The sequence below is a fragment of the Apiospora kogelbergensis genome, assembly GCF_038363985.1.
Source record: "Apiospora kogelbergensis strain CBS 113332 chromosome Unknown utg000002l_segment0_segment0, whole genome shotgun sequence".
In the NCBI taxonomy this organism is placed as follows: Eukaryota; Fungi; Ascomycota; class Sordariomycetes; order Amphisphaeriales; family Apiosporaceae; genus Apiospora; species Apiospora kogelbergensis.
In genome coordinates this window covers 610833-635821 of record NW_027117419.1, presented here as the reverse complement: position 1 = coordinate 635821, position 24989 = coordinate 610833, and the positions used below count along the sequence as shown (strand labels likewise).

The window sequence follows — 24989 nt, the reverse complement described above, 5'->3', positions numbered from 1 at the left end:
TACCGAGGTACTCAATACTTCATGCATGCCTGAATCACTTGTATCCAGGCCTGCATCCCGACCTGCATATACGAGCCAAGCCACGACAAGCAAATATTGACAGATGCAGGTTTCATTTTCGTCTTGACCGATCACTTCTCCCTGCATTGTGGCGCCTGCCTATCGAGTTGAACTGCAGCATGTCAAGTCTGGATTTCGTTCAGCTGGCATGTCCCAAGCCCAAACGCGGGGTTCGGGTTGCGGCAGTGAATGAAGACTATAGGTCTGACCAACAGGAGTCAGGTAGCCACAGCCCGGCATACGTACCCGGTCCTTTGAAGCAAAAGAAGCAGGAAAAACATGTATGAGATGCCCACCATAACGAGACAAGATGGTGAGTGCCGAGGAGCTAAGCAGGTTCATCGATACTGGACCGAACCTGGACGTCTAAGACCCCGGTTTCTGTCGCTCTGGAAATCTCAACAAGCTCTTCGCGTTTATAGAGCATTCGGTACGCGATACTAGCCTCTTTGCTTGTCCTAAACCCCATCACCCAGCCTACCTAGAGGCCATCAAGTCAACCAGCTCAAGCCATGCCAACTGGAATTCCTCAGTTCGATGCTGCTTTGGTGCCCATGCAGTTGGATGCCTTCAGGCTCAACCCAGCTGTTTGTGGCACAGGCAAAGATGGTGATACCACAACACGCATCAGTCCCATCACGCAGCCCAATTACACATTCTTACGGCTTGAGAACTTTCTGTTACAGAGTGATGTGCAAAATCATGCCGATTTGCACAACACGGCGCCGGCGTCTGTCAACCCACGTATGAGTGACATCGGCGCCCGCCCAAACCCGCAGCCTCTTCGCCACCGCCACGGCATTTACATCCACTGGACTTTGCCTCGGTTTTATCGCTCAGGCTCTAATGGTGACGACGGCAGTCCCGACACACCGGCGATGGTGCAACCGCCGACCCGCTGGATCGTGGTTCGCCAGATTGACCTCGACAGCGTAAAGCCGGCAGAGGCCAAGCCAGCATTCGCGAACCGCGAGTACGAGGCCTGGGTGGTAGAGAGTGACCATCTGTGGTCACTCGACGAGATACCGACCAGTGCTGATTTGCAGACCGACCTTGCCCCATTTGTGGTTGGCCATGCTGGCCCGGATGTCAACATTGACAACCAAGCTGAAGTCTTTATTGGACGCAAGACTCGTCTCCAAGACTGGCCTGGCCACGAGAATCCGGATTCGGATCCGCCCAACATCAGTCTACTACGGAGCGGCAACCAGCTCTTTGCCGACTTTCAGATGCACAACGCCAATGTTTTCAGCGTGCTTGACAACTTTGAGTACGGCCCCGATAAGAAACGACAATATCTGTCCCACGCCAAGGCCAGTTATTTTGTCCTTGGCTGGCATTGGAAAGAGGATGTAGACCCTCTTTGGAACTCTGGCAAAAGTGTTGCGCATGCAAAGAGCCTGGAGACACTCTTCATGAAGCTCCAAGGCGTCAAACAGGCGCCACCCGAAGAACGCGATCCTTGGTTGGATGATCAGAGCCAGCTGCGGATTCTGTGCCATGGCGCCATGTATGATGTGGTCTGGGACCACGAAAGCAAGCCGAAGGATGTCCCAGCAGATCGTTTCAATGCCCGCATGGTTGATCCGAATGCGGCAGCCGTGTCCCTGGGTACCACTCCCATGGATTCACTGTTGTCGTACTGTCATTCACGGAAAGACCACTCCGATGGCCCGGAAGACATTAAGAAGCTCGAAACCGACATCCTGTTGCTCGAGTCATTACTGCACACTCGGGACGATGGTGTCGAAGCCCAGCGCGAGGCGAAGGATTCTGTCTACAATTGGTCCTTCAACCGTGCACCCGGTGGCGAGCGATACTACTTCTCTGGCGAAGGGAACGATGGTTCTTCTGACAAGCCGCCTCTAGAGCCTGAAGCTCCCGCCATCCTCAAATTGAGCGAGCTGAATCAGGCCAACATGCTCCTGGACTCTTGCAAGAGAGCCCTGTCGCAGTATCGCTGGGACATGTTCTCTCTCTGGTGGAAATACGTCAGTGACGTTGGTAACAAGAATGTTGACCCCACCAACCCGAAAAACAACGAGTTCGCCCGCAAGACGAAGGACTTGTCGCAGCACATCACGGGCTTAACGAATCGCATGGAGCAGCTGCAGACTCAAATTGACAATCTCCTCGACCCTAAGGACCCCAAAGACAATATTCTACAGACAGCCAAGGCCGCAAGTATGCCTGTCTTCCACCGCGCTAACGACCCTACTATGCTCATTGGCGGCGTTGAGTCCGGCTGGCCTATAGACTACTTGGATAGAGTGTCTATTCGGGCTCCATTCCAGACCATTAGTCTGAAACCAGGGTCTCCCAATTTGCCCACCGCACTGAACACATTTTTTACTTTACTAGAGAAAGTGCCCGATGTATTCAAGGAGCCCGCGAAAGCTTTGATGACCGAGTTCTACATCATCCGCCCGGGCGGAGGCGATCCCGGCAACGCCGACGAGGGCAAATATTACCCGCAGTTCCACGACCAGCTCAATGCCGCTGGGCGCTGGCGTGACCAGTGGGGGGACCGGCAGCCATGGTTTCCCCTCTACGCCGAGTGGGAGGTCGAATACACCCACATCCCGTGGGAGTACTGGAAGCTGGACGAACACACGGCGCGGCTATCCGAGAGCACGCGCGTTCGTTATGGCATCAGCGTACCTCCCACAAGCCCCGGACAGACCCCACCGCCACTCTGGGAAGCTATACCGAAGGAAAAAGCCGATGTGCGCATACTGTCCGGACGGGTTCTCATTCTCCCGCAGCCCAGTTTCTCGCTGGAAGCCAAGGTGATCCAGCTGTTTGACAACACGCCCAAGGAGATTCTCGAGAAATATCTCAGTACGGACCAGCAGACCAATTTGCGCAACAACATCAAGAAGTTGGCCTATCTTTCCTCTCCGCTTTCTGGCTTTGTCGACGCACTGGTCACGCAAGCACAGGGCAGTCACATCAAACCCGAGAACAAGGATATCGGGCTAGATGGCAAACTCGCACTAACAGTGATCGAGCGAGCAACTAATGATGATGCTGGCTTGACCAACGAGCACCTGGGTATGATCCAGGGGAACTCGGCGTTGACTCCCTATGCTGCACTTGCGAACTTCCTCACTGACGACTTTTGCCCGTTCAAACCCGCTACGCACGGTCAGTTTAGGTATGTCGCGACTGGTACACCGGCTTTTGACATGGCATTCTGTCAGGTTGGAATCTTTGACTGACTTTCTGATCTAGGTTCCGCAAGTTGAACATCATTGACAAGTTCGGACAAGCCTTGATGGCTATTGACCAGAAGCCCCGGCACGAAGGCCTTCCGCCTTACTTCCCTGCATCTCGGATTTCTACGAGCCGCAGACCATCAAACTGGCAGACGGTAAAACCTACGCCAACACGGTGATGCAGAACAATCCCGAGACTTGCGAGTTCATACAACTGCCGCCACAGATCAACCAAAACTCACGTCTCAACGCTCACTTCGTCAAGCGCATTGCCGAGGACCCAGTGCACCACAACCCTGACCTGACATCCAACTGGCGGCCCGCGACGGAGTGGGAGTCGCCAATCTGGGGCTGGGTCATCACGAACTACGCCGACTACGGCCTCCAGCTCTTCTTGCCCGACGGCACCTTCTACCGTGAGGTGCGCTTCGGCGGGCCGCTCGGGACCCTGGCCAGCCCCAAGTGGCTCCCCTTCGCGCCTCCCAAGACGGGCGGGTCCACGCCCGAGACACGCCAGCTTGACCTGCTCCTCGTCGAGCTCGCCAAGCCCGCGTATTTGCGCGGCTTCTGGCACATGATCACGACGGCCCAGGACAAGCTGCCCGCGGCGCCGAGCGCGTACGCCCAGTTCCTCAACGCCATCGTCGGCAAGCCACTGGCGCTCGTCAACATGGGCTGGTCGCTCGAGCTCGACGGGCCCCCTCTTTCGCTGCAGAGCACCAAGGCCACCGTCCAGGACCCGGAGCGCTGGCTGACCGAGAAGCCCGCCGACAACAAGCGCGACGTCTACGGGTTCCAGGTCCGCCTGGGCGACGCCGACGCCGCGTACGACGGGCTCGTGGGGTACTTTGACACGACGGCGCCGGGCCTCGGACGCGCTCGACCTCGGGCACGTGCGCACCTTCTTCGCGCCGCAGAAGGAGACGCTAGAACCCCTGAGGCGGCTCGACACGGGCAGCTACCCGGTCTTCACGCCGTTCTGGGAGGCGCCGTTCCCGACCGAGTCGCCGTACGACGACCCGACGCGCGCGGTGAGCCCCGAGCGCTTCGCAGACCGGCGCAACGCGCGCCTGGCCGTGTTCGGCGCCATCGTCGACCCGTTCACGCCCGTGCACGCATACTCGTCCATCCTGCCGCCCGTGGCGCTGGCGCTGGCGCCCTGGACCTGGCAGAAGGCCATGGACACCATGACGGCCTTCTTCCACGCGGGGCCGCTGACCCTGCCGCTCGACGACGTGCCGGGGTTCGACAAGGACCACGTCCTGACCAAGGACACGGCGCGGGACAGGCCCGGAAGGGACCTGCCGCTGCCCTCGCTCGGGGCGGGGACGTGGAGTTGGTTCCAGCCGTATGCGGAGGCGGCTTCCGCGACGCCCGATGGCGCTGATTCGGTGCCGCAGCCGATGTTCAATGCGTTTGGGATCGAGAAGATGGGCGATTTGAATAAGCCGGGGTTTCAGAAGGGGCCGTACACGGCCATTGAGGGGTATTTCCAGCTGAGGAACCCCATTGGAGGGCCTGCGCCTCAGAAGTAGATTGGGTATTTATCGGTTTGCAAACGTAAGTAGCTTCAGTAGTAATGATATCCATCTAGCTTCGTAATCATATACGTATTTGTTAGCATTTCGGTGGTCACTTGGATCATGTATCAGGTGTGGTAATATTATTGGATGTGGTGGACAATCTCTCATACAAATTGTACTGTTACCTGTCCGTGAAGCTGTCTCTCCGATAACCGGTGGAAACGGCCATCTGCCTGCTGACAGCATGATTATAATAGTGTTTCATGGTAGATAGATGTCCATTCGTACTTATGAAGAAAACAAGAGGTTTTTTAACTTGAAAATGTGTAATCTTCTGTCTTGTAGTGACTGTTCGAAGATTGTCGACCGCCAATATTATGTGTGTTCCAAAAAGCACCCTTCCCTTGATCGGGAAAACCGAACGGCCAAGACACGTTAGGCAAAATTCAAGATGTGGCTCATGTTTACACGGGAGAACTACAGCAGCAAAGTCACGACCATTTTCGACGAATAAACGGGGACATAGATGCCAATGCTTTTATTCAAACGAGTGAAACACTGCCAGTGGACATTACTTGCAAATTGGTCAACCTAGTACCTCATTTCCAGCCAGCATAGACTTACTTCCCTTTCCCTCCCGATACCGAGTCCCTCAACAGATACAGTGTGACTGTGTGCCTTGGTTAGTAGCTGCTCACTAGAGCGGGTCACGAGCATGCTGGAAGCTGCCCGGGTTGGTGTCCTCGACCGAGACGTAGAAGAGGTGGTTGTAGCCGTTGGACGCCGCGACCGTCAGCTGGCTGGTACCGACCTTGGGGAGGCCCGAGACGGTGCGCGGGCCGCCCCAGCCGTCCTTGTCCTTGATGACGCGGCGCACGTTGTTCTTGCTGTCCGTGTAGTACAGGTACGTCTTGCCATTGACGCACGAGACGGCCACCGTGGTCAGGTCCTTGGCGTCGCCCGTGCCGTCGATGTCCCAGGCTATATTATTACGACGGGAAATGGTTAGTTGACGCGCACACGCAAGGTACAACAGGCTGTGTTTCTGGGAGGGGGGCCGTAGTGAGGGGGAGAGGGGCTTACCTTGCTTGGTGACGGCGTTGAACTCCCTTGAGGTGACCCTCCTCAAACTCCTGGTAGACTACCATACGCGCCCTTCCGGCGGGGTCGTACCAGGCCGCCAGCGAGCAGTTGAGCGCCACGTCCTGGTTCTGGAGGAACGTCGCGACGTTGCCCGTGTCGATGTTGTACTCCTTGAGGCGTGTCTGGCCCTTGGTGGTCCCGCTAGTGTCGGGGAAAAAAGGAAGGGTCAGCTTCTGTGAGTTGAACGAATAAATGCCGAGGAGGGTGGCCTCGTTTCGTCCTGCAATATGTAACGCTCTCTGCGAACGAAACTAAAAGCACACTTACTCGAGGTAGTAGACCCACGCGCTGTGGCCGGAAGAGCACATGCTCACCGTCTTGTTGGACAGCGACGTGGTGGCGAGCTTCTTGTAGACGGGCGAGACCAGCGAGATCTGGTTGCCGACGGGCTTACTCTCGCAATCAGTCTTGGGCTCAGTGACGGCGACGACGAGCTGGTTGCCGCGGTAGTAGTCGGACGCGATGGAGGAGGGGTTGAAGATATGGCCTGCGTAGTCGGTCGCGTCCGCCGCCCAAGCGGCCGTGTCCGGGTCGTCACCTTCGGCGCCGCTCTTGTAGGCGACGGCGAGCTGGGCCTTCTCGGTGTTGTAGAAGAGGTTGATGCTCTTGCCGTCGGGCACGGCTTGGTTGACGATGGCAGCGACGGCAGGCATGATCGCTGATGTTTTGGTGGTCTTGAGACGAACTGATTGTCAGATTTTGGGGTGTTAATGGAAGATGGGAGGCTCTTGTAAGGTAATTTGAATGATGGAGTGGTGATCTTGATGGTGACCATGATTCCTAGGTGCTGACATGGCACTTAAATATATCGTACACACTTCCCGCTTGACATACAAGACCGGAGACCCTGGAGTCGACGCATCGCAAGCCCAGTGGGGAGAAGTCACGAAGTGAGAGTTGCCTTCACTCAACTCGTTCAACTCGCATATCCCTTACGAACAGAAAGTGGGAGAAACATCCAGAGTCCAGCTGTGCAATGACGGGAATAGAGTTCGATGGACCCTCTAGATTCGTCTTTCAGGTCGCCACTGGTGTTGCCTGTTTTGTTTCCGTCGCCTGTCATTTTCACATTTGATTCCCCTCACTTTGGAAGCACTAATGTCTGTGCCAATCACTTGAACATGAGCGACATCTGAGCCTGAGATGTGTCTTTGCCTTCGGAGTTGCCGGCCACGAAAACGTCACTGAATATGATCTCTGCATGGCATCAGGCATGTGGGAGATTCAGCTGCGGGGTGAACAGCTACATTGCAAAACCACCGTTGTCTGCTGCAGTATTCCAATATATTGTGATCGGTGAGGAATGCACAGTTGATCATGTCTGGATACTGAATTTGCGACACATCACCAGTATTTCAGCTCGCCACACATTAGCTGGCTAAACGTTTTCAGCTCACAAGCATATACTTGTTCATCAGATTGGCTGAGTCGGCTATAGCCTCAGGCTGGAGGAGAGAGGCTCTCCTTTATCCATTAGAATATTGTCTCAAAACTCACCCATCAGCCAATTGAAGGCTGACTGGATAATGAAATAGGGCCTGAGGGTCTGCAACTAGAAAAGCAACTGTTGCATGAGATGTCAAGTTTCATGCAATGCTCCGGGGAGTCCGGCCACTGCGGCACGTTGCATTAGTCTTGCAGTAGTCGGCTCTCCCGCATGAGTGAGCTGCATGGCTTACGGGGCTATCCTATTGACAGGTTGTTCCTGTTATAGCATATTGCATATTCTGCGAGACCCCAATATGCGTTTATCTCAACCAAGTACAGTGACCGGCTAAACGGCAGGGAGGACAGTGGAATTCCTGAAATGCAATCGACCGGCAGCATCAGTGCCATCTATCTAGCTATGGAACCACGGGAGTTACTACGACTTACTTACATAGATAGATGAATAGGCAGCACGCGCCATACCCTTCGGGAGGTTGGCGCGGCTTTGCCGCCCCCTAGGCGTTAACGAATACTACTACTACTACTACTACTACTACTACTACTACTGCAGTGCCATCTACATAGCAGCCTACGCAAGAATGCACAAAATGCGAGGCACTGACAGGGCTGAGTTCGTAAAGAGAATACCTGTAAACACTGTAGGATTACCGCCAAATGACCTAGCTAAGAATCGGCTATCTGTACACCGTGACCAACGTAGACGGGTTGTCAATACGCATTGTATTCCCCGGCCCCACGTCCGGGGCATCCGGATCCTTGCAGTAGATGGCCCACGACTGGACGTAGACCTGGTTGACGACGCCCGCCGGCTGGTTGATGGACGCCAGCCCGAGCAAGAAGCTGACCTCGCCGACGGTGCTGGCGTCGATCCAGCCGCGAGCCGCCCGCGGCAGCACCCGCAGCCGGAACAGCGTCTGGTCGCCCTCTATGAGCGTCGGCAGCACGTTGAAGCGCAGGTTGGTCAGCATGTGGGCCCCCGGGCCGCGGTAGAAGGGCATGAGGAAGTTGCCGCCGGCGTCCCCGGCCGGGCCCAGCGCGACCTCGATGTCGAGCTCCACCAGCTTGTACTGGTTCGTGTCGTTGCGCTTCACCAGGACCGAGAAGATGATGTCTTGGTCCAGGTTCCACTGGTCGAGCTGGATCGTGCCCCAGTTGTTGACGCTGTTGCTGCCGACTTGGATGTCGTACTTGGGCGGGGCGGCCGGCTCACCCACGCTGAGCACCCGAAGCCCTTCGGGTTCTTGAGTAAAGGAAGAACTCTGAGTTTCAGAAGTTAGAAGGTTCGAATCGGCCAAAGACGTAGCTGTGATGGCTCGGGACATGAGGAGCCAGATGTCTCGAATGGCTTGCCGAGTGGGGACGGCGGCTTGAATGACGTTCAAACGTTGCATCATGCTCGACGTCTGTCTCCGAACTGCTTTCATCCTCCTCCGAAGAGTCTTGTCCTATCCCAGTTTCAAAGGTAAGTTTTTTAACTTGAGAGGGCTCGAGTTGGTTGAGAGTTCTGATCTCAGATCGGCTTTCGTCACTAGGCGGACCTAGACGAGCCACTGTGGCGGTATTGGGATGGCCCTTAAGGTCGATAGAGAGCTGGTAGACGGGATCATTCAGCTGCATCGCAAGCAAGGCGGATGTGGCAGCGTCTTCCTGGAAGTACGGCTTCTTGTTGTTGCCGTCTCCATAATCCCCCATCCGGTCTTGCAACGTCTTGAGCTGTACTTCAGCGAAACGGGGCAACCGGAGGATTCGTAAGTCACTCTTTCCACTGCCTGGCTCGGAGTCCCAGATGAAGATGTTGTCAGATGAGCCTTGATCTTCTACGGGAACATTATCACCAGAAGACGACTCGTCGTGCGCAGCAGCAGAGGGACTGGCCTTCGGCGGATGGTAGAGAAACTCCACGAGAGCATCGTGTCTGCTTTTGTCGTCTGTTCTGATTGTCTGGTCCACTGTGTACTGCCGGCGGATGTCGGCCTTGAGCTGATGGGTATCAAGACCGCGGGCCACAGCAAAACGCTGCTGGTGGGCCGGCTGCGTGAAGACCAAACTCGCGAACTCGGGCGAACCCGGCACACGGTCCATGAAGCCCATCATGACACCGTCTGTGACAATCTCGTGCCGCAGCAGCGGAGCACCAGTGGGAGGATCGACACCGGTATCACGCAACGCATCAGCGTCTGCTAGAACCTCAACACGAAGGTCGGGGAACATGGTCACGAGATCCGATCGCAAGTAGAAGCCATAGGCGGGGATCTGCGTCGTGTGTTCGTGTCCAGGGGACTTGTTGGTGATGTAGTCATTCAGTTGCTTCTTGATGTTGGCGCGCTCGACGTCCGTGCCGAAATGGTTGCCGAGAGAGAGCGCACCATCCACCAGCGCGTCGACCCAGTTGCGGTCGATACGGAAGAAGCGGAGGCTCTCGGCCCAGGTACGTCGGGTCGGCGATTAGGAGGTGAGCGGGCACGCTGGCGAGGAACATGCGGTCGACCAGCCAGGACAGGACGATCATCCAGTCCGACGACAGCGGGGCATTGTGCTCGTCGTACAGCTCGCCCGACGTGCTTTGCGCAAGCGATGCCACCGCGTCCCGTGCGGCAGCCGGGTACCTTTGCTCGATGGCTGGAGAGCTTAAGGTCAGCTTTGGCACCTCGGAGGGCCTGAGTCGCCGGCGACACCAACGTCTCTTCGCTCCCAGGACTGAAGACGGGCGGTGCTGGGTCCGACTCATGTGTGGTATCACTGGCCTCGCTGCTGTTGCCATCCTCATCGCTGTCGCTGCTGGGTTCGTCCTCATCGCTAACGTTGCTCGCACCGTCGTCATGGATGTGGATTGCGGCAAGACTATCCACCATGGTGGACAGATTCTGGAGTAACTCATGTCTCGTACGAAGACCGAATGGATCAGCTTCTTTGACAGCCTGGATCTTAGCCACATCGGTTCCTTGTTTGTGGATCAAACTTCTCAAGCGGCATAGTGCGGCGGTGAAGCTTTCGTCACCCAGGGCCATTGTGCGTCCCGTCTGCCACGCGACTGAGTACGTGATATCCATGATTCCGATATCTTTGTCCAGGATCTGCAGGTCAATGCCGGAGTTGGAACATTTGGTCAAGTTATCCAGTGGTGGGACATAGGTGGGTGTAAGCGGCCCCCCTATAGAGTGCGACAGTGGCCTCTCCTGTTTGGGTACGATACTTGACCATGCTATAGCCGTCGTTGAGGCGGCTCGCAACTCGTTTCTCGATCTCACTGCTCGACGTCCGGAGGGGGGCGATGATGTTTTCTTTGGCACGGAGCACGTCCAGAGTCGACCCAAGATGCTCAAAGGCATCTGGGACGTTCACACTCTGGGGCGGAAGAACGGTGTAGTTCCAACTGTGCAACGAACACAGGGCTACATATCGATGGCTGTTGGACGGATAGTCCATGGATTCGACGCCCTCTATGGAGGCCAAATGCACGCACATGGTCGTGGGCGTGGCGTTGTCGAGCGGCCCAGCCCGGTTGCCAACGACGATGCTGAAGACGGCGGTGTCTTCGACGCCCGCGAGCGCCATGCCTGAACTGTTGATGGTACGAACGTGCGACAAGTATTTGTAAGTCGATGTGTCGGGCTTGCTACTCGTAATCCTCTTGTTGCCCTTGTCATACGTGGAGAAGAGGCCCGTGAAGAGATCTGGCTTGATGAAAATGAAGTCGCCACGGCTTTGTTTCATGTTCTCTGGGCCTAAGTCCTTCGTGACCGGAGTAGCGACGTCCGGGGTAAGCTTCCACAGGTCGTCGATACTCATGTTGACTGTCATGGTTGACGATTGCTTGACGGGCTTGATTACACCAGCGCTGGTGTTTTTGAATATGCCCGTGGTTGTGTCCAGGTCTTCGGCTGTCAGGCGCAACTCGTCCTGGGAAAAGGAGAACACCACAAGCCATGGAACCCGGTTGCGAACTGGGTTGGCTGCTCCGCTTTCCGCAAATGTAGAGATTCTCGCCTTGAGCTCCGCATTCGTGCCCTCCTTGGGGCTGCCCAGCCGTTCCCATGGGAGATGAGGATCGGTAAGGACCACGTGCGGCAGGATCCGATGGTCATCAGCGTATCCCGGGGAGGATAGATGGAGTGGATGGTGCCCTCTGGCAGTGAGTACTGCGGGGCATCCACCGAGAAATCCTGCTCTGCCTCCAGTTCAAGGATCTTGTCGCCATTGTTGGCGTCGATGGTCTGAGTGACATGGATGCGGTGCTTCTGGCCAGCTTCCAAACCGGGCGCCCAGTAGGCATTCAGCTTTTGCTGACCAGGCAGCAGTGGCTCAACTTCATCATCACTACCACTGCCAGTCTCAGCAAGAGCAGATGCCCGGAGGAGGCGAGCGGTGTTGCGTTGGTGCGCTGCTACAAGGCGGCGGGAGTGTCGAAGGGTGAGGTGCCTAGAGGAGTCTATTCTTGTGCTTTTGCCGGCGGGGGAAGATGGCCATAGCTGCGATACTGAGGCAATGGAGTAGATAATTGGAGATATCGTGATTATGTGGTGAACTGCTTGCTGGCTCTCGCGGATAGATGGCACGGGAAGCAGCAAAGGGTAAGACGGCATATCAGACTCTGAGTTGGTACTCTCCGCCTCATCTGCCTAAGACCTGATCGATGTCTGCAGATATGATGGGAATCATTGAGGTATGCAGTGTTAAGTTCATAATCTTCCTTTGCGGATATTGCTGGTAACTTGAATATCCTCGCCATATTCTGTTAGTGAGCATATGCTATAACGAAGATGCACACCTCAGCCAGCCGCGGGCCATACCGCCATGCAGCCATGCATGCGGCTGGCCAGGAAAGCAACTGCTGTGCTGAATCTACCGAGATGGTTCGCATGCATAGCACTATTGCTTCTGAAACAAGGCTGACGCCACAATTTGACACCCCCCATCTTATACTCCCTTCACCCTGGCCAGTACCTGGCTATCCTGTGGCCCTTAACCCCTGTCAGGCCGGTATCCCCCGCAAATCTGATAACGGCATGATCGGCAAGCCACTATATCATGGATAGTAAGGCCAAGCCATGTCAGTCCGAGCCAGGCCAATCACGAAACAACATATCCAATTATGACAGACGGGCGCCAAAATAGTGCCGATTTTCAGCTACGACCAATTTCTTTACTAGCTGCATTTTGCAGCTACTATTTGCAATTTGCATGCGCGTTCATTCGGCTTTCTGGCCTATGAGACTTGCTTCATCTGTTTGACCTCCACGGAGCCAGTCCCAGCGGGCTTCCTCATCTCAGCCAGAATACCTTCCAGGTCGACTGGCTTCACGTACTCCCATACGTCGTCCTGAAGCATGTTCCACAGATAAACCTTGCCACCCGACATGAAGACATAGCCGTCCCCGCCCGCCTCGCGGCTTTTGATCATCAGAGGCTGCGGGGAGTCTAGGCCGACGCCCTTGGCGGCAAGGGTGCCCTCACCCACAGCGCCCCAAAAGATATCATTCTGCATCTCCTCGGGGTCGACGGTCCAGTCTTCGGGTGGGTTGGTTACGGTGGCTGGCTGGATCGGGTTCAAGGTTAGAAGATGGCCGTCGTGGAACGACATGATTATCGAGGTGCAGACGAAGACGTACCATTTTTTGTTATTGACGGCAGCTGAAGCTCTTTAGTTACAATAGGGTTCTGATGGCCGATGTATCGAGGACATGCAAAGATAGGGTGCAAATTGGGGTTCGAAGGAAGTCTCTTGGAGAGGTGTGAGCAGGGAGAAGTCGTACTATTTCTAGTACAACCAACACCATCTTCTAAATAGGCGCTCGGTACGGATTATATAGACACCGCATATCAAGCTGAGTAATACGCCCCGTGTGTGTGTACTTCGGGGGTTTCCTCATATTTCCGTCATCTTCTCACCGAGTTGAGACCAACAGACACATGACAACGGAATCACTTTACAGGCCTATGTCCCATTAGAGTCTTACGTCCTTAGTATCCAAACATCAAACCCAATCCCCATTGCTCGGACATTAAAGACATGGACAACGTTCAACTTCTCGCAGCATTTGGCCAAGCAGATTGGTTCCGCGTTGCGTTCAATTGGGACAGAGATCAGGTAAGTATCTCAGCCCCTTTGGTCAACAACTGCATAGCCTTCTCAGACTATCCACCGCAGACGGATCTGACCAAGTAGCAGATTTTCGACTGGATGGAGAGAGCTTCGATAGGCGAGGTCGGCGGCGATAGTGCAAGGAAAGATGTGATCCAGAAATATTTGAAGAGCACCTTATCCAAGATCAAAGACCTCTCGTAAGTAGGCAAAGGCGGATTCACGTCCCCAAACCATATGTTTCGTTTTGATAAAGGCATTTCACCCAGGAAACGAAAGTACTGACCCCTCATTGCTACATACTCAGCCTCCCCAACGGTAAACGATATCATGATCCCAACGTTCTTCCAGACTCACACTTCCTACGTACTTTCAACGCGGCCTGGAATCCCGCAAACGACCCTGACAACTACCAGACGGTATCCAAGTTCCACCTGCAGGAGAGTCGCAACGACTTCCGCCGTGGCATCAGGGACAGGGGGATCCAGATGCTGTACTGGAACCCCCACGACCTGCTGGGCTACTTCCTCAACCTCCTGGGCCCCGCGCCGCCGGCCGCCACCAAGAGCAACTTCTTCCTGCCGCTGACGGCCGTCTACGCGCGCTGGTGCGCCAAGATCGCCGGCCGCGCCCCGCCCATGTACGGGTACCCGGCCGACCCCCAGCCGGGCGCCGGGAACTGGCCGTTCATGTACCAATGCACGTGGCGGGACGACCCGGGCCGGCGGGACGCCGACGAGGCGGCCAAAAAGTGGTTCTTCCTGGGCGCCTCGCTGGGCGGGGACGCCTGGGCCGCCCCGCAGGTCGGGCAGTTCAAGACGACCGTGGGCCGGCACCGGTTCCGGCTGCTGCTCACGTGCGCCCAGACCAAGCTCGTCAGCGCGAACGCCTTCGATCTCCGGCAGGCGCCCGAGCAGATCCTGGGTGGCGGCAACCAGACGGCGTTTGGGAGCTGTGCAGAGGGCTACCCCTTCGTGGAGATGATGTCTGGGTAAGTCGAGACGCGTTTGTACTGATCCCATCCACCCATCCATCCACCCCCTTTGCCTCGGCGCGGTCTCCCGTATCCAGCTAAATAGTCACGTAAACAGCGATAGGAACAAGAACCGGACGCTCTACGGCCTTGCTCTCGCTAGGGATTTCATGGCCGATCCCAATCTCAATGCGTACGACGGTCTGAGGGGCGGCGTCGTCTGGGGGAACCTGAGAGGCCCGTGCAGGAACTGCAGTAAGCTGATCCAAAAGGCAAATGGGCTGGTGCAGAACTTCGCAATAGATTTAGGTATAGAGGAGGCACCCGAGAATTGATGACCTCATTCTACTTAGGATTGGATAAGCTATAACGAATGAGGAACCCTCTAATCATATTTGCTATTATTATTTATTATTAATCTAAGCATTCCTCCAACCAGGCTATCTATGCCCGTCAGCTACGATGACACCAGGGGATATGCATTTTCGACTTCTGTTCCACATCGCTGGACTTAAGGTAAGGGGGGTACATACAACCTACGATGCCGCCATGAACTAATAGTTTTGGGATGATAGCTTTCGGTCACTGGTCTTAGCGAGATAGAGTAAGAAACTATATCCTCGGATGATGCCAGGCTGAGCCATGTTGCCACACCCGCTTCTGAATGGTTCGTCTTACGAAATTCTACGGTGGGAAAGAAGGTGCTGATTTGCATGTTTTATGAAAGCCTTACCGGTTCTGAGAACATCTTGATGATACGAGCTACTACATTGCCTTGACATAGGAGTCATGATCCCAAAACTGCAACATACGCAGACCTTGTACAAGTATAATCTGGCAGAAAGTACCTCGAGGGTTGCATGACTGAGTTCGTTTAAGAGGACTGACCTGGGTGGAAGACGACACCCACGAGGTTTGGGCCGAAAAGGCTATTCCATATGCCCGGTCGATCACGGCAAGGCTCACACGAACTCTTCCCTGGTATACTACTGATGACTCTCGGGGTAACTTCTATCCGGTGTTAGAAATGCAACGACCATACACTCATGCAGGGCCCAAGGTATGGGTCTATGCCGAGGGAAAGATAATAACTGCCCGGGCTTGCAAACTTCGCTAATATTTCCGTGATATTTACCGTGTGCATTTTGTGAAACTCTCTAATCCGGTGGCAATCTGCGGGTAAACATGTTTCGAGGTCCGCGTTGAGCTACATCATGCCCGTTCAGAGGTATAAAAGCACTGCATAGGGTTTCTGTATGCATCTGCAACCATCACCGTCCCGCTACCCTAAAACCTTTCATAAAGAATCTTAATTCCTCAAGTATATAAGTCTCTTGTCCTCGGGAGAAGATCACATCTCCAATTCACCTCTTCACCCACCGACATAGCAACACAACATCATCCACATCAATCATTCCACAAAACCTACTCATCATGGCTATCCCCTACCCCGAAGGCGAATGCTTCTTTGAACGTAAGGCCCTGAAAGCGCCTGGCGGTAGCTATGACCCGGAGAATCTGGGGCATTTCTACTCCAACATGATGGTCGAGTACATCTACAACGAGGAGTCGTACCACGGCGAGAAGGCGGCCAACTTTGAAGGCGGCGGCTTCCAGCACCAGCGTTCGGCCTACAACATCGTCCGGACCATGGCGTACGATACGTACTTCGGCGCCTGGGAACAGCTTCCCTTCAGCTACGGTCCGACCCCGCAGACCGTCACCAGGCGCGCTCAGCACAGCCTCTGCATCCACGCGCCCGCTTTCGTGGCGCGCGACAAAGGCGATGCTGCCCAGGTGAGCATGCTAGCCTACCTATACTATACGGCGCACTGCCATGATGAACGCTAATGAAACTGTTCAAGTCGTGGCTCATGATCATGCCGCTGCCCAACAAAGATGAGGAATGGGTTTGGATTGATGTGAGTCGTTCCGCCACCGCACCGACCTTGACCACGCACTGACAGGATTAGATGCTTGCCCATATACGCGCCATCTACATCCCCGTCGCGCAGACGGCGAGCAAGGAGTACCCCGACCTCAGCACCTGGGTCCAGGTTAAGTTCTCCCGGGACCAGAAGGTGGACATCGTGCGCGACACGGGCAAGTTCGAGAAGCAGAGCATGACCAAGCTCAAGGGCCTGGCCATCGCGCGGGAGCAGACCATCGGCCTCCACATCGCGGGGCTGGTGGAGCTGCTCACCGTCCCGCGCCACTACCGCAAGGAGGGCATGACGCCGTTCACGGCCAAGCTGGTCAAGATCGTGCCGGCCAGCAGCGTCAAGAGCATCAAGAAGCTGTCCGGCAGCTACGGGCACGAGGGCGACCTGGACTGGCTCGAAATCCAAAAGGCGCACAGCGGCCTGGACCTGATGTGGAAGAAGGCCGAGAAGGGCACGTGGGTCGGCGACTTCACCAAGAACTTCATGACGTTCGGCATCGGCTTCATCCCGGGCATCGGCCCGCTGCTGGCCATCACCTTCTCGCTGGCGTGGACGGCGGTGCAGGACGGCGACGAGAGCTTCTTCAAGGAGCTCAGCCTCTGGTGCCCGGCCGTCAAGATCACCGAGGCCTTCAAGGCCGACATCAAGAAGAGCGTCGCCGTCACCCGCACCTACGTCGACCCCAAGCACCTCAAGGAGAAGAAGACGACCCACCCGGGCTCCATCGGCAAGGACCCCAAGCCCGACCCGGCGATGACCATGGCCGAGGCCAAGAAGATCATTGACGCATCCGGGAGGGCGGCTACGGCAAACGACACGAAGAAGATCTTCACCGAGGAGAACAAGACCATCAAGACAGTTTCTCCGTTTGAGTGATGAACCCAGAGAAGTGTTAGAAGTGTTCGCATTCCAGAACAGAGACGGCGCTTTACACAACTTCCCCCTAATTATTTAGTCACAGGGTCAGTGGAAAATGAAGTCCAATTTTGCGGTTTAAACTTGAAGGTTTAGGAAGGTGTAAGTCAAAGAGAAACAAAGCTATGAGAACAGAACCATGAACAGATATCGTAATGTGACCCGCGAATATGCCTAGCTCTATTGAGTAGAAATATATAAAACGCAAAAGTGGAACTCAATATATACGTGTGGCATAGCCGTACTGATTAACCCTCGTGCGGCGTGTTACAATCTTGACGACGTGACTACTCAACAACGCAACGAGAAACCGGTCCATTTAGAACTGGAACCTAGAGGACACTAGCTCTTCACAGTGATGCTTGTATCATTCCGCTCTCGTTGCAAGCAAAATCTACCAGGGACTCGCCTTGCCCATTTATAACTTGCTGTCTTTCCACACAGGCTTCCGCTTCTCGTTAAAGCTCTTGACACCCTCGACCATGTTCTCCCCCTTCTCAATGCGTCCGTACCACCCTTTGATCAGCATATCCGTGCCCATTTCGGGCCCGACCCCCTCCCAGCCCAGCTTCAGCCCCTCGCGGCTGACCACGACGGCATCGGGGCTATTCCCCGCAATCCGCGCCGCCCATTCCAGAGCCCGGCCCAGGACGTCGCCGCCCTCGGCCACGACCTCGTTGACGAGCCCCCACTCGCGCATCTCGGCCGCCGTGTAGGCTTTCCCGCCGAGCGCCATCTCGGCCGCGCGCTGCCGGCCCACGCTGCGCACGAGCCGCGGCAGCGCGCCCGCCAGCGCGATGACGCCGATGGTCACCTCGGGCAGGCTGAAACGCGCCGCCGCCGACGCGATCACCATATCGCAGTTGATGGCCATCTCCATGCCCCCGCCGAAGCAGATGCCGTTTGCCGCGGCCAGGATGGGCTTGACGCCACCGCGGTTGCTCATGCCGCCGAACCCGCCGCGGGGCATGCGGGACGTCGGCTTGTCGCCGGGCTGCTGCTGCTGCGGCTGCGCAGTGGCGGTGGATTGGCTGCTGCTGCTGGGGGTGCTCGTATTGATCGCGTTCCACTCCTTCAAGTCAGCGCCCGCACAGAAAGCGCGCCCCGTGCCGGTGATGACGGCGCAGCGCAGGCTGGGCTCCTCGTCGTACCAGTCCCAGAGGCGCTCCAGCGCAAAGTGCTGGGGGCGCGGGATGCAGTTGAGCTGCTTGGGACGGTTCAGGGTGACGAGCAGGACGTGCGGGGCGGGGAAGGAGACCAGGGTGTCGGGCACTGGTGGCGGCGGCGAAGTCAAGCCCGAGGGCAACTCCGCGCTCTTGGTCGAAGACATTATGGCGCTGGCTTAGGGGGCGCGGCTGAGACACGGGGGAGTCAGATGACGCGATGATAGGAAGAAAAGCAATTGCTCGCTCGCTGTAGCAGGGGCGCGCCGCGCGTAGGCTAAAAGCTGTTTGGCAGGTTTAGTGCTGATGAGATCACGCCCTTGAATCAAAAGGGAACAAGACGGTGTTGCGCTTTGGGAAAGAATGCAAGGCCAGAATCTGTTTCGCTGTAAAAATCAAATGCGATGAATGAAGGGAGAGTTGTAGGATGACGACGTTACGGTGTCGCTCCTCCACTGCAATTGAACCTCGGCTCCCCCACACCCTCCGCTTTGTTAGCCCCCCCGCAACGAATAACCCCGGACTCGCCTAACACCTTCAGGGGTAAACTGCTAGCTAGTAAATTGAAGACATCTTTTCTTTGGGTCAATATTAAGGCTATATTTTACGATCATCTAGCATGGTCTTCACTTCGTCGCTTCCTTCTCCAATTGCGGTCGTTTCATACCAAGCGACATGAGCCACAGAATGATAAGCTGGAGCAGGGGAGGAAGATTGGCTTCTTGCAGGAGTCTTTGGAGCTGCGCCGAATCCACAGGGGGTTTCGTTCCATCGTCTTGTTCCGTCGCGGTGGAGTCGCCGTCGTTAGCTGTCAGAGTTTCTGAACTGTCGTCGGTCCGGGTTCGCACCGACTCCGCGTTATGATCGTCTCTTGCTTCCGGCATATCGCTTCTGCTCGATTGAGCCGCCGCCTGTCTAGTCTCTGCTGACTGCAGTATTGTCGTAGTCGAGGACTGTCCCAGGGATAGCACCGACATTGCATCCGCACGCAGCTGTGCCGTTTCCGTAGCTGTAAGGAGATTGGTTATGTATGGCTGTTCAATCTGCCCGCCTGAACCGTCCTCGGCCTCTTCTTCCATCGTTATCTCTTCCGTTTCTGCACTGAATTGGTATAATGGCTTTTGCCGTGTTGCATGTCAGACACTAGGGGAACAGTGCTCATGTTCGCCTCCACCATGCGCCACTGCAGCGAGTCCCTCTCCTGGTCCAGCGGATCCTTGTAAGCATTATTCCTCCCGCCAAAGTTCACCAGTGTCGTCGCGCTCTGGGGCTCCGCGGGGAATTTGAACCGCTTGAAGCGCCGGCGGACTTTGTGCTTCAGGTCCGACGTGGTGCTTTCGAGGTGCCCGCTCACCTCGACCTGCATGAAGAACGGCTGCCCGTCGTGCTCGAAGGCGAAGCCCGTGTGGAAGCGGTTGCTGTGGCTCGGCTGCCGGTCGAGCTCGTTCTCGTTGAGGTCCCACTGCAGCGTCGTGGCCCGGTTCTTGCGGTTCGGCACGGCCTGGCTGGAGAACCGCCAGTTGCTCCGCTTCACCTGCTGCTGCTGCGTCTCCCGCCCCACGCCCCCAAAGCCCCCGAAGCTGCCGGCGTTGACCTGCGGCACGAACGAGCTCTTCGTCGCGTGCATGGCCTCCTGGTCCTCGCCCCGCAGCTTCTGCGGGCCGTGCTCCGTGATGTGGACCGGCACGCGCGGCCTGGGCGGGGGCTTGCCCGCCGCGAAGTGCCGGCGCAGGTCTTCGTCGTCCTCATCCAGCGTCAGCTTCACGGACGCGCCCTTGAGCCGACAGTCGGGCGGCTCGGTGAAGACCAGGTCCAGGTACACGATGCCGCCGGGGTTCCGCGCCTCGCTCAGCACGCCCCACCGCGACTTGGTGAAGAGGAAGTTGCAGGCCACCTCCATCTCTCCAATGGACCCCTTCCCGAGATAGTAGCTCGAGCCCGTGAGCTGGTCGAACCGGCCAAAGTCGTACCTGCCGTACTTGCGCCCGAGTCGGAGACGCTCCGAGAGGGAAAGGGCGGTGCCGCTGTAGACCGGGTGTGCGATGGTTGCAGGCATCGCGGCTCTCAATTCGACGGTTTGCGCCCAAGGAAGAACAATAGGGTTGGATCGTTAAGATTGAACAGTCGAACCATGATTGTCGCGAGTGATGGGGAGTTTTTGAGGCAGCCGAAGGTGGCTTTTCAGGTGGAGGACTCGTATTGATGGCGTGCATGCTTGCATGTCAGCCGAGATTCTGCGCCTCAGAGCTGTGCCGCCTGGCCGTCTCACTGCATAATCAATTGATGTATGTAAGCGCTAATAGGCCTCCTGTTTCGCCAGCTCAGCCCCTCTGCAGGCCATTTGGGGTCCTCTTGCGTCGCCGGTCTGACAGGGGTGCTTATTGTCTCCCCACCATGCAGCAAACAAAGCCTTTCTTCTTGTTCCTCTGGGCTCTTGTCGGAAGCTGTCACGCCATCAGTCATTTTCCCACGCAAATAATGTGGTTTACCTAAGAACCTGAAGCATTTCTACTTTTCCATTGTGGTGTACTGCCATAGCCAGAAGACAATTCTTCTGCTGCGTCACTCATCCAAACATGGACTCTGACGACGACTATGACTATCCTCGACACTACAAGCAGGTGTATAGCAATAAGGCCGACGAGACAGCAAATCGGTCCTCTGTTGCCCGCACGCCAGCGTTCCTCCGTGATCACCAAGCTAGACAGGAGGCTGCTGCGGGAGCCGTCACACTTCGAGCGCAAAAACGTGAAAGGGAGATTCAAAGGGAGAGGGCCAGGATAGAAGATGACCTGTGGAGGAAACGCATCGAAAGTCGCCCGGCTGCTGTTAGGCCTGGAGGCTGGTCACATACCGGAGACCGTGGGTCGGAAGCCCGAAGTCGGTCTCACTCGGAGGAGCGGCCCTCCTTCCCTCGGGAGGGAAGGTCTTATCCTAAGGCAGGATACGGTCCCTATGATCCAGACTACCCAGGGATCCCTGAGACGTTGCGAGGCATACCACCGCCGCCGCCGCCTCAACAAATCGCTCCGACTCCTATCGTTATAAATAACAGGATCTATACCAGGGAGGAGTCCTTGTCAGATGACAGTAATGCGTCGCAAGAGGACAGACGTAATGACAATGGCAAAGGCAGACGAGAGGGCCAACGGCGGAGAAGCCACAGAAATAAGGAGAAGCGCAGCCGAGGAGGGGACAAAACTTCCTCCGGCGCACCTGGTGCTTCCGGCGCCCAGCGAGTCCTCTCCACAAACGGAGTGAATGCAATCTGGGACCCATCCCAGAATACGGACCTGACCATCTACCTGAAAATGCCGCTCCAAGAGAACCAAGAGGAGAAGATGAACGAGTTCTGTCGCCTGCACAGGCGAGGCGACTACGCCTCGGCCCGGCGATTCTTCGCTCAGGAGTTGCTGCCCGAGCACGAGGACGATCCGTACCTCCTGGTGCAGTACGCCGAGATGCTGCTCAAACAAGGCGACTATGCGACCTTGGCGAGCCTCCACGGTCACGTGGCGTTTTCGCCTGGTGGCCGTCTCGAGGAAAGCAAGGAAGGGGTGCTGCTGCGGATGTACTGGAACATGATGCAGGTGGAAAGGTCCATCAATAACACCCCGACACCTTGGGAGTCATTTTCCATGATCCCCGATGCCCTGCAGGCTCTGCACGACTCAGTTAGTTCCCATGGGCCAAACCTAGTGGGTTCAACTCAGGTCAGTAAATATGCCTTGAATCTATTTGTTGACTAATACTGACATGACACACTTGTGTTAGATCAAGTTGCTCGCACTGCTCTTGAGATTGACCGGCAGGGTCTATAATGTCCTTGTGCAAAGAGATTGGTTGAGAAGACACGTCTGGAAAAGTTTCCCCGTCTCATTTTACCGTCGACTTTACCAAGACTTGCTCAGGGAGGGCCGTGTCTGGGACTTTCATGACATATTCACTGCTTTCATTCGCACATGGTTTCGATTTTGCCTTCCAAAGTCTCGTCGGTTCGACAGACAATAAGAGACCCTTACAGTACTTGATGGATGACTGGATCACAGCAAATGGAGTACACGATAGTGCGACGCTCGTAGCCCTGCTACATATCGCCCTCTATTCAGGCGCGGCTGATACTTCGATGGAATTTTCCAAACAACTTGCACTAACCATCATGGAATACCATCCACAGGATATGGGTACCGAAGCATTCCTGCAATGGATGTTGATGAAGACGAAATATGAAATAATGTCTGCTAACGCCAATATTGATGGTTTTCATGATCACCTGAAGTCGGCGCCCGGGCTACTTGCATACTACGGCTGGCAAATGCCCACATATATTCCAGTGGACCATGAGAATCCGGGTTGGAGGGCGGCCGATGCGCCTGCAGAATGCCAATCTCTGGTCCAGTCCCTGCTGGGCCATTGCAAGCGGCTCGGAAACTACCTCATGCAAGCAGATGCGCTTGATGTATTGATCCTCATCTCCAAAGACCCGGTGAAGGAACTTGATGAGCTTTGCAGCCTCCAAAACTCGACTCAAGGCAATATTGACGCCTACTATCGCACGCTTGGAACGAGCTATCTTGCACTCGCCCCAGATGCATCGACCGACGATCCCAAAAGGAACGAGCTGAAAAGGATTTTTAGAGGTAAATGCTTCGACCGGAAAGCTTCGATTATCGCCTCCGAAAAATTTCTTCGCTGCCTTTTCCTATACTCGATAGAGGATGAGGATGAGGGGGCCCAGAAGGCCCTAGAAGAGGCTTTCCATCACTCTCTATATCTACAAGAGAATGAAGTGGAGGAATTTGAAGACAAAATGCCAGATCTGAGACTTAAGCGTCTAGAGTATCTGAAGAACAACATCGGCTCCACCAAGGAACGCAAGGAAGCTGAGAGGGGTCTAAGGGCGGAGGAGAGGCAGAGAGAGGCACTGGGATTCTCTGATTTCCCTGAGCTGCTCCACCTGGGTCCTCTAGGGAATCCTGACGACGAGGATTTCCAGTATGAGGGAGTGACGAAAGGAGTTGTAACCGAGCCCAGGGCCTTTGAAAGTCGAAGTCACGAAGATGATGAAGTAATAAGGCATTATCACAGCGAGGAGGCAGGATATGACTCGGATTTGTCTAAAAGACGCAGGCGGGAGGAGTCGCGCCGTCGACTATTTAGGCGCGAGAGAGAGAGGTCTAGAGAACGATGGGAAGAGGCGATGAAGGAGACGGAAAGGAAGAGAGCCGAGGAAACGGAGAGGGAATTGCGGAGCGTAAGGGAGCGCATCAAGAAGCTCAAGCAGCAAAGGTTGGAGCAAGAGGCCGAAGGGTTAGAGGAGGAATTTGAACACAGTCCACGGTCCTCGTCTAGACCCCCTACAGCCTCCCCGGCCTGTGTCCAATATCTTGCATCGTAGAGGTAGTACCAAACCTTCGAGCACGATGCGGCCGGCTGAGAAGGGCGAGTCGAAAGACAAAGGAACAGACAAGAAAGAAGACACAGCGGATGATGCGGGAGAGGTACTGGAAAGCACTCAAATGGAGGAGCTTCTGAAAAAGAAGCAGGCGGCCGTGGATGAGCTCCGACGAGAGGAAGAAGAACGACGCCGGCTCGAAACGTTGGAGAAAGAGCTGACCGAAAGCGAACGGAAACTGGCCGCTGAACGACAGCTTCGAGAGGACGTGGAGAGAAGAGTCACCCAGCAGTGGCACAAGGCCCACGACCGGCACAAATCAGACGTGTCGTTTCCCGCTGCGACAAAGCATAACTCAAGAGGAGATTCCCGACGGCCCGAGTCCCCAGGCTCGGGGGACTCGCATGATGTATCGGTCGGTGCTCCAGACCCTCCACAGTTTGGCGAGCCGTCGGCGATGCCTCAAATGCGGAGGCCGCCACGCCATGCGATTCTGCGTGTCAAGCGTATGCGCACGCCGCCGCTTGTCATCCAAGTCGACCATCCATCCTCGCCCTCTTCGTCGTCTGCGTCCTCGCCCGCCTGGGCCTCGTCAGATGAAGAGCCTGCGTCCCACGGGGAACATAGGAGACGTAGACAACTGGATCCAGTAGTGGAGGTGGAGAACGACAGCGACGAGGGGACCCGTTACCATGCGCATGTTGAAGAGATGGACGATAGCGACGATCCCACTGGGCCACTACCCCCTCAGGCCACGATACAGGGGCATGAGGCAACTGACCCTGAATTCGAGGAATCAGAACAGAACGGCGGCAGGGAGAGCCACGAACCTACCTGGGATGACTCCAAAGACGAAGAACTTGGACCTCAAGACTCGGTGTCTGCAACCGGGGGAGCCGACGGCCATCTTCAGCAGCAGAACGGTAAGGCAGACGAGGCTTCTGGCGGAGAACGCGGAGGGTCCACCAGCAAGGGAAAGGGATCCAGGAAAGTGTCAAAACAATCTTTGAATTGAAAACAAGTAATTTTTGCTTTGTCAAGTTTGTGTATCCGAGGTTTGGTCATAAAAATGGGTGGCGCCCAAACAAGGACAGTGCTGGTTGTAAATATGGAAGTAGTGCTTGA

General features: G+C 55.7%; 12 protein-coding genes across 12 annotated transcripts; 6 read left to right on the top strand and 6 right to left on the bottom strand.

The window, feature by feature from the left end:
- Window positions 1–572: 572 nt before the first annotated feature.
- Window positions 573–4813, top strand: PG998_003079 (uncharacterized protein; the record flags this gene model as incomplete). Its single annotated transcript, XM_066869897.1, has 3 exons — window positions 573–3207; window positions 3353–4116; window positions 4196–4813. 3 exons carry the CDS (start codon window positions 573–575, stop codon window positions 4811–4813), a joined length of 4017 nt encoding a protein of 1338 aa, XP_066733647.1.
- Window positions 4814–5498: 685 nt separating this feature from the next.
- PG998_003078 (uncharacterized protein) lies at window positions 5499–6597 on the bottom strand (the record flags this gene model as incomplete). The annotated part of the gene is made up of 3 exons (XM_066869896.1): window positions 5499–5838; window positions 5885–6195; window positions 6259–6597. 3 exons carry the CDS (start codon window positions 6595–6597, stop codon window positions 5499–5501), a joined length of 990 nt encoding a protein of 329 aa, XP_066733646.1.
- Window positions 6598–8067: 1470 nt separating this feature from the next.
- PG998_003077 (uncharacterized protein) lies at window positions 8068–10401 on the bottom strand (the record flags this gene model as incomplete). Its single annotated transcript, XM_066869895.1, has 3 exons — window positions 8068–8652; window positions 8714–9811; window positions 9940–10401. 3 exons carry the CDS (start codon window positions 10399–10401, stop codon window positions 8068–8070), a joined length of 2145 nt encoding a protein of 714 aa, XP_066733645.1.
- Window positions 10402–10504: 103 nt separating this feature from the next.
- Window positions 10505–11182, bottom strand: PG998_003076 (uncharacterized protein; the record flags this gene model as incomplete). Its single annotated transcript, XM_066869894.1, has 1 exon — window positions 10505–11182. One exon carries the CDS (start codon window positions 11180–11182, stop codon window positions 10505–10507), a length of 678 nt encoding a protein of 225 aa, XP_066733644.1.
- Window positions 11183–12599: 1417 nt separating this feature from the next.
- Window positions 12600–12974, bottom strand: PG998_003075 (uncharacterized protein; the record flags this gene model as incomplete). Its single annotated transcript, XM_066869893.1, has 1 exon — window positions 12600–12974. One exon carries the CDS (start codon window positions 12972–12974, stop codon window positions 12600–12602), a length of 375 nt encoding a protein of 124 aa, XP_066733643.1.
- Window positions 12975–13403: 429 nt separating this feature from the next.
- PG998_003074 (uncharacterized protein) lies at window positions 13404–14783 on the top strand (the record flags this gene model as incomplete). Its single annotated transcript, XM_066869892.1, has 5 exons — window positions 13404–13481; window positions 13563–13675; window positions 13783–14466; window positions 14573–14703; window positions 14752–14783. The coding sequence occupies 5 exons, from the start codon at window positions 13404–13406 to the stop codon at window positions 14781–14783; spliced, it is 1038 nt and encodes a 345-aa protein (XP_066733642.1).
- Window positions 14784–15882: 1099 nt separating this feature from the next.
- PG998_003073 (uncharacterized protein) lies at window positions 15883–17267 on the top strand (the record flags this gene model as incomplete). The annotated part of the gene is made up of 3 exons (XM_066869891.1): window positions 15883–16245; window positions 16314–16370; window positions 16422–17267. The coding sequence occupies 3 exons, from the start codon at window positions 15883–15885 to the stop codon at window positions 17265–17267; spliced, it is 1266 nt and encodes a 421-aa protein (XP_066733641.1).
- Window positions 17268–17724: 457 nt separating this feature from the next.
- On the bottom strand, window positions 17725–18636 carry PG998_003072 (Mevalonyl-coenzyme A hydratase sidH; the record flags this gene model as incomplete). The annotated part of the gene is made up of 1 exon (XM_066869890.1): window positions 17725–18636. The coding sequence occupies one exon, from the start codon at window positions 18634–18636 to the stop codon at window positions 17725–17727; it is 912 nt and encodes a 303-aa protein (XP_066733640.1).
- A 459-nt stretch (window positions 18637–19095) lies between these two features.
- Window positions 19096–20525, bottom strand: PG998_003071 (uncharacterized protein; the record flags this gene model as incomplete). Its single annotated transcript, XM_066869889.1, has 2 exons — window positions 19096–19570; window positions 19612–20525. The coding sequence occupies 2 exons, from the start codon at window positions 20523–20525 to the stop codon at window positions 19096–19098; spliced, it is 1389 nt and encodes a 462-aa protein (XP_066733639.1).
- Window positions 20526–21045: 520 nt separating this feature from the next.
- Window positions 21046–22218, top strand: PG998_003070 (uncharacterized protein; the record flags this gene model as incomplete). The annotated part of the gene is made up of 1 exon (XM_066869888.1): window positions 21046–22218. The coding sequence occupies one exon, from the start codon at window positions 21046–21048 to the stop codon at window positions 22216–22218; it is 1173 nt and encodes a 390-aa protein (XP_066733638.1).
- Window positions 22219–22628: 410 nt separating this feature from the next.
- Window positions 22629–23867, top strand: PG998_003069 (uncharacterized protein; the record flags this gene model as incomplete). The annotated part of the gene is made up of 1 exon (XM_066869887.1): window positions 22629–23867. The coding sequence occupies one exon, from the start codon at window positions 22629–22631 to the stop codon at window positions 23865–23867; it is 1239 nt and encodes a 412-aa protein (XP_066733637.1).
- Window positions 23868–23892: 25 nt separating this feature from the next.
- PG998_003068 (uncharacterized protein) lies at window positions 23893–24879 on the top strand (the record flags this gene model as incomplete). The annotated part of the gene is made up of 1 exon (XM_066869886.1): window positions 23893–24879. The coding sequence occupies one exon, from the start codon at window positions 23893–23895 to the stop codon at window positions 24877–24879; it is 987 nt and encodes a 328-aa protein (XP_066733636.1).
- Between the last annotated feature and the right edge of the window lie 110 nt (window positions 24880–24989).